Source organism: Nyctereutes procyonoides, unplaced genomic scaffold, assembly GCF_905146905.1.
Source record: "Nyctereutes procyonoides isolate TBG_1078 unplaced genomic scaffold, NYPRO_anot_genome, whole genome shotgun sequence".
NCBI classification, from domain to species: domain Eukaryota; kingdom Metazoa; phylum Chordata; class Mammalia; order Carnivora; family Canidae; genus Nyctereutes; species Nyctereutes procyonoides.
This window is the reverse complement of record NW_026575128.1, coordinates 17,533,024-17,545,539: the sequence shown is the minus strand read 5'-3', so window position 1 is coordinate 17,545,539 and position 12,516 is coordinate 17,533,024. Positions and strand designations below refer to the sequence as shown.

Here is a 12,516-nt window from a genome sequence, read left to right as displayed (position 1 = left end):
TAAATTTATTAAAAAAATAATAAAATTATCTTCCTCCTGTCACAGTGGACATGAACACTCCATCTAGCTTTATATCATGCTTGGATGATGGTTTTTAATACCTGCTATGTGCTGATCACTGTGTCAACAGATTTCACATGCATTATCTAATATATAATACTCATAAGATTTCTTTTGAAGACAATCTTACCACTCAAAATGATTAAACAGAAACCCACAGAGGGTAAGAGTTTATATTTGGCTGTAATTCAACTTGGTTTATTTCCTTTCCACAAATAGGATGCCTGTGGTGAGAAACTATATGTAATCTGCCTGTAGCTTAAGCCCCTTGCTCTTCCTTGGTCATTGTTATGCTTTTTCGCCAGTCTGCACGATTGCTATTAGCATTATTATTACTGGGGTACCTGGGTGGCTCAGGCAGTTAGCTTTCTGCCTCTTGGTTTCTGCTCAGGTTATGACCTCATGGGTCATGGGGTCACCATGCTCTGCACTCAGTAGGAGGTCTGCTTGAAGATTCTCTCTCTCCCTGCCTTCCCCCCACTTGCTCATGTGCAATCTCTCTCTCAAATAAACCTTTTAAAAAAGTATTATTTTTTTTTCTCCTTTTAAAAATATTTCTACTTCACACACTAACTTGACCAGGTTGTTCAGAAGCTGCTTTCTATGGTTTAGTTTGCTGTTTATCGTGGTACAATGAATTTCATTGAAAAATGAGTACCCGCTGTGAACAAAGATTTATTCAAAAACAGTCATTGCCCACAAAGAGCTTCCAGGGTAATGAGCTACTTTGGCAGAAGCTCCATCATGGAACGTGTGCAAGGGGAACACTTTATAGCCTTTTCATTCTTCACTGCCGAAGCAGATACGAGGTCGTCCTATACCCACAGTAAGGTACAGTGGACTTCCTGGGCATGGTTCATAGGAAGCTGGGAGTCAGGCCAGTTTCAGGTGTCTTCTTCTGCTGTTAGACATTCTGTAGCTTGTGTTAGGTGACTTCCCTCTTCTCTAAGCTTTAGGCATTTTGAGCACACCAGTATGAAGTGGCAGGAACAGGCCAGAATGTCGTAATCCAAGCTGAGCAAGGCAGCAAGAGTGGAGACAGCTCACTCAACTTTGTTTGGTGTTCCGCAGTCCCCACAGAAAGTAACTCAGGGCAAATATTTCTGAGTAGCATCAATTGCTAGCCTTACTTCTCTTTTTTCTCCTGGTGCTAACTAAAGGATACTCTAACTTTTCTATTTTGGAAATACCACTGATGTATCTGGGCATCTTCAACCCACTAATGTTTTCTTTTTCTTTTTTTTTTTTAAGACTTTATTTATTTATTCATGAGAGACACATACACAGAGAGGCAGAGACACAGGCAGAGGGAGAAGCAGGCTCCATGCAGGGAGCCCGACATGGGACTCGATCCCAGGATCCCGGGATCATGACCTGAGCCAAGGGCAGATGCTCAACCACTGAACCACCCAGGCATTCCAACCCACTAGTGCTTTCGTGTTGCACTTGGAGACTCCGTTTTAACTTCCTCCCTCAATGAGGAGGTCTTTGTCACTTTGATGATGGATGTCTAAACTCTTTGGTACAATATTTATTTATTTATTTATTTATTTATTTATTTATTTATTTATGCAATAAGTATTTCTTAAAGAACTAACAAGATAAAGGAGAAACAAGAGAGATGTTGACCTATACAAGAGGGCAGCCTGATCCACTCTCAGTTCACTATACCACTATACTGCTCGGAGAATTTTTCCCTCTTTTTTTTCTTTTTCAAGTTTTTGTTTAAATCCAGCTTGGGGACGTCTGGGTGGCTCAGGGATTGAGTCATCTGCCATTGGCTCAGGTCGTGATCCCACAGTTCTGGGGTTGAGTCCTACATTGGCTCCCTGCAGGGAGCCTGCTTCTCCCTCTGCCTGTGTCTCTGCCTGTCTCTCATGAATAAATAACTAAAATCTTAAAAAAATTACAATCAGTTAACATACGGTGTCGTATTAGTCACAGAATTTAGTGATTTATCACTTATATACAACACCAAGTAGTCATCACAAGTGCCCTCCTTAACCCATTTAACCCAACCCCCTGCCCACCCCCCCTCCAGCAACCCTCAGGGTGTTCTCTATAGTTAAGAGTCTGATTTATGGTTTGCTTACTTTTTTACCCCCTGTGTTCATCTGTTTTTTTTTTTTTAAATTAAACTCTTTATTTAGAGATAATTGTAAACTCACATGCAGTTGTAAGAAAAAACACAGGGAGATCCATGTACCCTTTACCCAGTTTTCCCCAATAGTAACATCTTCTAAAACTACAGTACTGTATCACGGACAAGATATGACGTTGATAGAGGAAAGATACAAAACTTTTCCATCACTACAAGGATCTTTTGTTTTCCTTGTATGGCCACACTTACTTCCTTCTGGCTCCATTTCCTTAACCTCTGGGCAATAATTAAGCTGTTCTCCATTTCTAGAATTTTGTCATTTCAAGGATGTTATATAAATGGAAAAATACAGTATGTAAAATTTGGTAGTCTTTTAAAATATTTTGTTATTAGTAATATTTATGTTGTATCCCATTAGTATGTAATCTTCCAAATCAACTCTTTCTCTTTTGAATTTCACCTTAGAAACCAGTCTTCTCTGACATGTCACTTCCCCCAGTAGAGACAGCCATTCTGAAAAAAATTGAAAATTTCTAGATATTTAAGCTTCAGATAAATTCCTCAAACGTGAGCTTGAACTCATATGTTTTTCTGTCACTCTTAATCATCATCATCATCATCCATCATCATCATTATTATTAATGATGATGATGATGTTGTTCTCTCTTTTCTTTCCATTTTCTGGTTCCATTTCTTTGTGTTTTCTTTCTAGAGTTGGTGCCATAGCAACTGAGGTTCTGTGATATTTCCAGTAAACTCACTGCCTCATTTGTCTTATTCAACCTATTAGTATGTAACTGAGCTCATAGAGTAAAGCCCTGGGTTTGGATATCTCAGAGCTTTAAAGCCAGTTTGGACATCTCAGTATAAAGCTAAACTAAAACCAAACAGGGTATTTTGATTGTGAAGAGGAAATATCCTTTGGGTCTGGAAGTCTTTGCTTGAGTTAGGAGTATCCAAGGCACACCAGGTCCTGATGAGATATTTGGATTCAAATTCTGAGAAGAAATCAGCTCTGGACCTGAAAGTCAGGTTTGCTTGTTTGTTAAAAAAAATTCCATAGATAAATTAAATCATATGGTATTTATTTTTTTCATTCTGACTTGTTTTAGGTAGCATAATACCCTCTAGGTCCATCTATGTCATCAAAATGGTATGATTTAATCCTTTTTATGGCTACATAATGCTTCATTTTTATATATATTACATCTTCTTTATCCATTTGTCCATTTATAGACAACTTAAGTTGCTCCCATACCTTGGCTATTATAAATAATGCTGCAGTAAACATAAAGGTGCATATATCTTTTTGAATTTGCATTTTCATTTTCTTTGGATAAATATCCAATGGCAGAATTATTTGATCATTTGGTATTTCTATTATTAATTTTCTGAGGAAACTACATACTATTTTTGATGTGCCTATAGTAATTTACATTCCTACCAACAGTGTAAGAGGGTTCTTTTTTCTCCACATCCTCACCAACACTAGTTATTTCTTCTGATGTTGATTTTACCCATTCTGACAGCTATAAGGTGAAATCTAATTCTGGTTTTGATTTGCATTTCCCTGATGATGAGAGATGTTGAGCATCATTTCATGTGTCTATTGGCCATTGGTATGTCTTCTTTGGAAAAATGTCTACTCAGGTTTTATCTCCATTTTTAAATTTTATTTTTTTGATGATGAGTTGTGTGAGTTCTTTTTATATTTTGGATATTAATTCCTTATTGAATGTATCATTTGAAAAATACCTTTTTGCTTTGCTGATGGTTTCCTTTGCAGTGCAAAAGTCCAGATGGTTTCCTTTTTGTTTTGGTGCAGTCACAATAATTTATTTTGCCTTGTTTCCCTTGCCTCAGAGATACATCCCTAAATATGTTGCTATGGCTGATATCTAAGAATATCTGTTTTCTTTTAGGAGTTTTATAGTTTTAGGTCTCACATTTAGGTCTTTAATATATTTTGAGTTTATTTTGTCTATGGTGTAAAAAAGTGGTCTGGTTTCATTCTTTTTGTACATAGCTGTCCAGTTTCCCCAACACAATTTATTGAAAAAGTTCTTTTTCTCACTGTATGTTCTTGCCTCCTTTGTCACAGATTAATTGACCACATAAATATGGGCTTTATTTCTGGGCTATTTATTTTGTTCCTTTGATCTAAGTGTCAGGTTTTGTGCCAATATCATACTGATTTGATTACTATAGCTTTGTAGTGTATTTTGAAATCTAGGATTGGGATCCCACCAGTTTTGATAGGCTTTGCACTGAATTTGTAGATTGCTTTGGATAGTAGGGATATATTACAACATTAATTCTTCCAATCCATGAGTACGATATATCTTTCCATTTGCAGTTTTCTAATTTTTTAAAACATAGTGTGGATAATAACCTGCTCCAGAGGGTTGTTGTATATAATAAGGTGACCATTCCCAAAACATATTCAGTGGGAGTCTAATAAGGTGACTTTAGGGAGAAGGAAGTTACCCAATCAAAGCTGAATAGAGCTCCATCCTAAAATATTTATTTTGGTGATTCATTATGCTATAATGTTCTTGAAGGCTTTATGAATAGGCTTAATAGGCCTAATTTGGCATAATTTATTACTTGCTTTATTTGAATATAGGACTTTTTGGTGGGAGGAGGTGAGCAGAGAGAGAGGGAGGGAGAGAGAGAATCTTAAACAGGTTCCAAGCCCAACACAGAAATCAACCCAGGGCTTGATCTCATGGTCTTGAGATCATGACCTGAGCTGAAATCAAGAGTTGGATGCTTAACTGACTGAGCCACTCAGGTGCCCCTAAGACATTTTTAATTGAGCAGACTCCTCTCCACCCTTTTCTATTAACTTCATATGGATTATTTCTTGATAAATATTTTGGAAATTTTGGAGATAATATTTATATGTAATTTATCTCTGTGACTAGCAGCTAATAAATGCTCAAATAGTGCAATTATTGAAATAAATGAAGTGGGCTTAAAGGCTGTCCTCTGTATTTGAGGAAGTAAGGATTTATTACATAGTTTGAAAAAATGTAACTTTTTTGATAGTAGTTGAGGAGAGTGAGGGAAATTATGAAGACCAGAAATCATCTGTTGAGTAGGATAGACTTTGTTTGTATCCTTATAAATAGTTCATCTCTTATACTAGACAAATCAGAAAAAATGGCAATTTTTTTAATCATTATGTTCTTAATTTATAAAATTCTGAGTTCAGCAAAAATTACTAATTAAGTTGGATTTCATTTCATAAGCGGCAGCAACCTGAAGTATCAGGTGAAAGTTTTCCTGAGATATGAGTAGTCAGATACACAAAGAACTTAGTTAATTATTACCTCAAAGTTGGTTACCAATGCAGAAACCATATACCTTTAGAAAGAATTAACAGCACATTTTATTAATTATCACACACTGTTTTATTTCTTTTCCCAGTCTACTAAGACATATTGATGACCGCAGAATGAATATACCATAAGTACCCAGAGGGGAATCATAATTAAAAGAATCAGAAAATATTAGCATCTTATACCTACATTAAAAATATTTTAGAACAAGTTCTTAATTAAGGGTTTTTGCTTATGTCAATAATTTGTCTAAGCAACTTCTCAGCCATTCAATTCGCTCTGCTTCTGTGAAATAGAACAGAGAAAACATCTCATTTGTTATGAAACCTCCAGAATCCTGCCCCTCTAGTCCAGACAACCTTAAATCCTTGGTTCTTTCCTGAAGGATGCCCAGTTATAGATACACTTCACTTTGTGGAAGTGAAGACTTTCCAAAGACTATAAATGTCACTCCACAAATTGCATCTTATTTCCCTCTTGTCTTTTATTACAGTTTAGAGAGTTATATTTGAAAAAAATAGCTGGTTAATAGTTAAATTACAAATATGTTCAAACCAACAATTGTGATTATGTATTTTTAAAGAAGGGATAATCTAGAGGTATTTTGGATAATACTTAACTATGCCACACAATAAAAATATTGAAATAAAATATAATTCTAAAAACAGTCAATTGATGATGAATGGATAAAAAATGTGGTATATATACAATGGAATATTACTCAACCATCAAAAAGAATGAAATCTTGAGATTTGCAATGACATAGATGGAGCTAGAGGGTATTATGCTAAGTGAAATAAGTCAGTCAGAGAAAGACAAATTCCACTCATTTGTGGAATTTAAGAAACAAAACAGGGGGGATCCCTGGGTGGCGCAGCGGTTTGGCGCCTGCCTTTGGCCCAGGGCGCGATGCTGGAGACCCGGGATCGAATCCCACATCAGGCTCCCAGCATGGAGCCTGCTTCTCCCTCTGCCTGTGTCTCTGCCTCTCTCTCTCTCTCTCTCTGTGTGTGACTGTCATAAATAAATAAAAAAAATTAAAAAAAAAAAGAAACAAAACAGATGAACATAGGGGAAGGGAAGGAAAAATAAAATAAGAGGAAAACAGAGAGAGAGGCAAACCATAAGGGACTCTTAACTATAGGAAACAAACTGAGAGTTGCTGCAGGGGGGTGGGTGGGGGAGAGGGTAATTGGGCATTTACTCTAAGGATTAATGGAACTAATGGCCTTAGCTGGTATTAAGTAGTAGATCAGATAAAACTCAAAATTAGTTACAGAGTAAAAGGAAAAAACTCAAATTTGGTTACTGACTAAAAGGAACAAACTCAAATTTAGTTACTAAAAGGAAGGATTTCTGTATGAGAAAATCCTGTGTCTAGCCTTGCAGGTGTGATCTTATGCTTCTAAAGAAAGATGTGTGCTTTTACTCTAAGGATTAAAGAAACTAATGGCCTTAGCTGAGTATTAAGTAGTAGATCAAATAAAACTCAAAATAAAAATTAGGAATTTTTTGACTATTTACTTCCCAAAGGATTAAGATAGGTGCTAAACACAAAGGGCCAAGCATTAGTCAGGATTTAACTCCCTTTGCTGCAAATCTAGTGTCAATTAGACTGCTTTTATTTTTATTATTTGTTGTTCTTTTTTTACTTTAAATTTTGTTAACATATTGCAATATTGGTTTCTGGAGTAGAATTCAGTGGTTTGTTACTTACATACAACTCTCAGTGCAAATCACAAGTGCCCTCTTTTTGAGGAACCTCCATACTGTTTTCCAGAGTGGTTACACCAACTTGCATTCTTACAACAGTGTAAGAGGGTTCCCTTTCTCTGCATTCTTGCCAACATGTGTTGTTTCCTGAGTTGTGAATTTTAGTCATTCTGACTGGTGTGAGGTATTATCTCCTTGTGGTTTTGATCTGTGTTTCCCCGATGCTGAGTAATGTGGAACATTTTCTCATGTGCCTGTTAGCCATTTGTATGTCTTCTTTGGAGAAATGTCTGTTCATGCCTTCTGCCCATTTCTTGACTAAATTCTTTGGTTTTTGGGTGTTGAGTTTGATAAGTTCTTTATAGATCTTGGATACTAGCCCTTTATCTGATATGTCATTTGTGAATATCTTCTTCCTTCTGTAGGCTGCCTTTAATTTTGTTGATTATTTCCTTTGCTGTGCAAAAGCTTTTTATCCTGATGAGGTCCCAATAGTTTATTTTTGCTTCTGTTTCCCTTGCCTTTGGACATGTGTCTAGCAAGAAGTTGCTGTGACCAAAGTCAAAGAGTTTGCTGCCTGTGTTCTCCTCTAGGATTTGGATAGATTTCTATCTCACATTTAGGTCTTTCATCCATTTTGAGTTTACTTGGGTATGATACAAGAAAGTGGTCCAGTTTTATTCTTCCACATGTGGCTGGCCAATTTTCCCAACACCATTTTTTTTAAGAGACTAAGACAATTTTATTTCTTAAAGAAAACTAGCCCATCATGTAGTGAGGGATATATTAAAATGATGGTGGGCTTTATTGTAATAGTTCCCTAATAAAAATTATTGAATTCTTTAGAAAATTATCTTGCTCATATGTTATTAAGATAGGTAGTGGTAGAATTTGATTCACTCTGACTTTGATTTATATTTTACGGACAGGTATTTCAGTCCCAAAGACTTTCCTTAGGGAAATCTTCATCTCCTTGTTGCTGAGGCTATAAATTAGAGGTTTGCAGAGAGGTGTTATTACAGAATAAAGTAATGTCACAATTTTCTGCACTTGCACTGGGTGTCTTGATGCAGGACTAACATACATCACCATAATGGAGCCAAAAAACAGGATCACCACTGTCAAATGAGAAGCACAAGTGGAGAAAGCCTTGCTGTTTGCTTGCTCCTGAGGGCATCCGTAGCACAGCCACAATCACCAGAGCATAGGAGCAAAAGAGAAAGAGAAAGGTGCTAATCATGAAAATAGCATTGAAAGTAGAGTAAATGAGCTGAGTGATGGAATCTTCAGAACAGGACAGCATCATCAGTGGGACGGGGTCACATAAAAAATGGTTGATGGTATTTGGGCCACAGTAGAGCAACTGTGAAATGAGAACAACTGGGGTTAGGAAGAGGAGGAACCCACCCGACCACCCGAAGATGACAAGGCCAGTGTATAGCTGCTTAGTCATGATGCGTGGGTAATGGAGAGGATGACAAATGGCAAGGTACCTGTCAAAGGCCATGATGCAAAGGAAGAAGCCTTCATCACACACCGAAGAGAAGAAGAAATAGAACTGTGTGAAACAGCTCACAAAGGAGATAGACTTGCTTGTGGACAGGAAATTGGCTGACATATAGGGAAAGGTCTTGGTGACATAACATATTTCCAAAAGAGAGAAATTCCCCAAGAAGATGTACATGGGAGTGTGAAGATGCCGGTCCCAGTGCACAGCACAGACAATGGCTGTGTTCCCCATCAGGGTCAGGGTGTAGACTACTGAGAAGAGCCCAAAGTAGGGCAGCTGCATTTCTGGGCTTGAGGGAAAGCCCAGGAGGATGAAGTGGCTAACGGAGTTGGTGGTTGGTGGTGGACGCAGTCATTGGTCTGGAAGACATGGAGATGACTTGGTTATTGCACCTTAATAGAGTATGATGGTTCTTCTTGAAAACACTAAATTCTTGACCATTTTTTTGATAAAGTGATAAACAGTGAGGTTTCTGTTAAAGCAACAAAGCTGTGATCATTATAGCCTCTTCCCTAAGAGTATGATTTCATTTTGATAAGATATAAATAATAATATATATCAAAACATGATGTGGGGGCAATCAGTAAACTGGGTCAGGATATTAGAGTACACATTAGGAGTATAAAATTGAAATTTCTTTCTAAAGTATAATGTAAAATTAATTTGTTGTAATTAGTAATATTGATAAGAATATCAAATGAAGTATTACTTCCATTAAGACATATCAAAAAGGTTTGTCTGACTGAGATACAAAGATGGAGCACAAAGAATATTCCTTTTTGTGCTTGTTTATGGTATCATAAAGCGATGACTAAAATGGCTCTCTGGTTCATTATATGACTAGTCATTTTACATGCCATGTAAAAAATGCTTTCTGTCTATACAGCCTTTTGGATTCAGCTCCACAGCATGGGGAAGAGCCTTACACTTTGACACCTAAAATTACCCCCCGTTTGTTGTTATTGAACCATAGCTTAACTTTTATATGTCTTATTTCCTTAGAAATCTACTCTTGGCTATCACATTTGGCATCTAGGTGGAAGGACTGCTGTTTATGTATAGTCATTGTACAGTATAGACTTTATCAGTTCTGAATGTACCTGGAAGTTCCGTCCATTTGTTTCCCATAGCAATGTATCATATTAAGGTGGCAGTAGAGGGCACGTACTAGGATCTCTCCAATTATAAAAGGGGTTCTTTTTGTTGATTTTTCTTCCTGTCCTGGAAGACAAAGATTCTCCCTTGATTTGTTGTTACTGAATGGTAAGATTATTTTAAGATAACGCATTTTTAAAAATACAAAAAAATAATAAAAAATATTTTAAAAATATTATTTAGGATTTTTATCCAGAATAATTGTATGACTTTTCTTAGCTGAGTTTGTTGTATAATATCTGAGAAAGAATTAAATGTCATCTTATATAGAGACAGCAAGATATGGAACTAGTGAATCTTGGCCATTCATAAGAAGTGAAAAATAGAATGTCTTTAAGTTAACTACATTGTACTTAAGTATGTAAAGTGAGGACAAAATATATAGAAGCAAAGAGAGAAAAAGCATAATATTAATATTAATGTAAGAGGCAATTGATATTTTTAAGTTCAAAAGTACTCTAACCTATAGGATGCCCAAATTATGCTGCTGCATTCTTTTATTGAAGAAAAAGCTCACTTATGTGCCTGGCAGGTCTTAGTGGCCATCTTTACAACTCATTTGCTGGGGCAGCCCGGGTGGCTCAGTGGTTTAGTGCCTGCCTTCAGCCCAGGACGTGATCCTGGAGACCTGGGATCGAGTCCCACATCGGGCTCCCTACATGGAGCCTGCTTCTCCCTCTGCCTGTTGTCTCTACCCCCACCCCTCTGTGTGTGTGTCTCTCATGAATAAATAAATAAAAAATCTTTAAAAAAAAACTCATTTGCTGAATTTTTAAAACTCATTTGTTTTTGTCCTTTTTATTCTGCACTATGTCCTAAATGATTAGTATCTTATTCTAAGCTATCTTAATATTTTGAATGACAACGGGACACTAACAGTGGTATATAAAATCAGCATCAATACTCACCCTGTTTGTGTCTTCTATTACAGTATTTCTTGGGAATACTAACTGTATTAGGTCATAATCCAAAGAAGATCCTATAAATGCAAGAAACAGCATCCAGATGCTGAATGATTTTGTCATTAAGGGAAGTTATTTCACATAAAATCAAGGCTTATTAAATTAGTAAAACTGAGAGCAATATATGAGTTAGAGAGATATGGTATCAGCTGAGTCAGAGATTTGTTATATTTTCTCTGTTAAGCAACAAAATTCATCATTCATCCACCTCTAGTAATTTATTAAAGATTTTTACACAAAATCCCCAGGCCTCTTGCTGTAAACAATACTTGTTTATATTTTAAAGGGATAAGGACGCTAGATAAATGCATTTCTCTAGACCTGGGGAAATGAGAGAAAAATTAATCTTTTCAAACTCTTCTGTCTGAATTTCATTCTAATCAGATATTTACATTTTCGGAGCAGGAAGTAAGCACTTGCCAGTAAATCCGTTTATGAAGGAAATCAGGATTTGTATTAGGCATGCAAAGTTTTAATTCACTCCTTGGATGTGTGCCAAGAAGAAAGGTCAGAGAGGGGGAATAAAACATTACCCCACAGAGTGAAAAGCATGTGAGGGACTTCTGAAGGCATGGAGAACCCAGTTTGCAATGTGCCATCAGTTGTACAGAGTGAATTTAAAATTTTTTTCTCCTAACTGCAAAGCTCATATTTATGGTTAAGATTAAGCCTAGGTGAAGGTATTGTCTATATTTATTTCTTTACATCATAGTCTTTTGAGATTTGGGATCCTCTCTCATGATATTTTTAGAGTATTTGTTCAGTAGATGAGATTGGTTTGAATTTTGTTTATTTACAATGAAATCCCAAGCCCTGCTATTCCCTGAGAATTAGTGCATTGCATAATTGGCTTCTTACCTCCTCTTATGCTTTTTCTCACTAGGCAATGCAAAAAGCTCCTGGAGAATAATTAAGTAGTGAGAGAGCTTGCTGTAATAGCTATAATATGAAGACACAGCATTGGATTCCCTGTTTCTATTTTGAAGATAGAGAAAATTCCTTCCCCATAAATATTAGTTTTTAAATTTGTTGTTTAGAGACATTTCAGTCACAATTTTATCATATCCATTAGGAAAAAAATGTAATTTTAAGTGCTAAGACTGGTCTAGAGTTATTTAACAAATATTTATCAAATGCATACCAGGTATTGGTATTACCTCCAGGCAAACAAAATAGAGTAAGTTCTTGCCTACAAAAAACAATTAAAAAAAAAAAAACAGAAACAATTCAATGGGGTAGGGAAAGCAACAGACGATCAGATCAGTAAGTGCACTATAATAATTATTATTTTTTAGAATAATGAAGTGTGAGAGTGGAATGGACCAGAAATGGGACAGGTATTGTAACTTTAAATAGGGTTTTAAGGAAAGTCCAGCAGAGATAAAACATTTGAGCAGTTGCTGGAAAAAGTAAGGGACCAAACCAAGAGAATATCAAGAGGCATTTCAGGCAGAAAGAACAATTAACGCTGGGAATACATGCAGTATGTCAGGAAAAGAGCAGGGAGGCTAGTGGGCTGCAGCGGTGTCACCTGGAGAGGTGGCCTCTTTCTGGTGCCCACTCCTCCTATCTCCATTGCTTCTTTGTATAACATCTGTACTTCTCTTCTTTGTAGTCTTTTTTCCTTAAACACTGTCCCCCAGATTTATATAGCAAAAATATGTTAAGTTT

The 12,516-nt window shown here is 36.4% G+C and overlaps 1 protein-coding gene across 1 annotated transcript; it reads right to left on the bottom strand.

Annotated features, from left to right (window-relative positions):
- Positions 1-8,130: 8,130 nt before the first annotated feature.
- LOC129520604 (olfactory receptor 11G2-like) lies at positions 8,131-9,037 on the bottom strand. The gene is given in 2 exon segments (XM_055341708.1): positions 8,131-8,370; positions 8,372-9,037. Coding segments are annotated over 2 exon segments (879 nt in total). The 5' UTR covers positions 9,011-9,037.
- Positions 9,038-12,516: the final 3,479 nt, after the last annotated feature.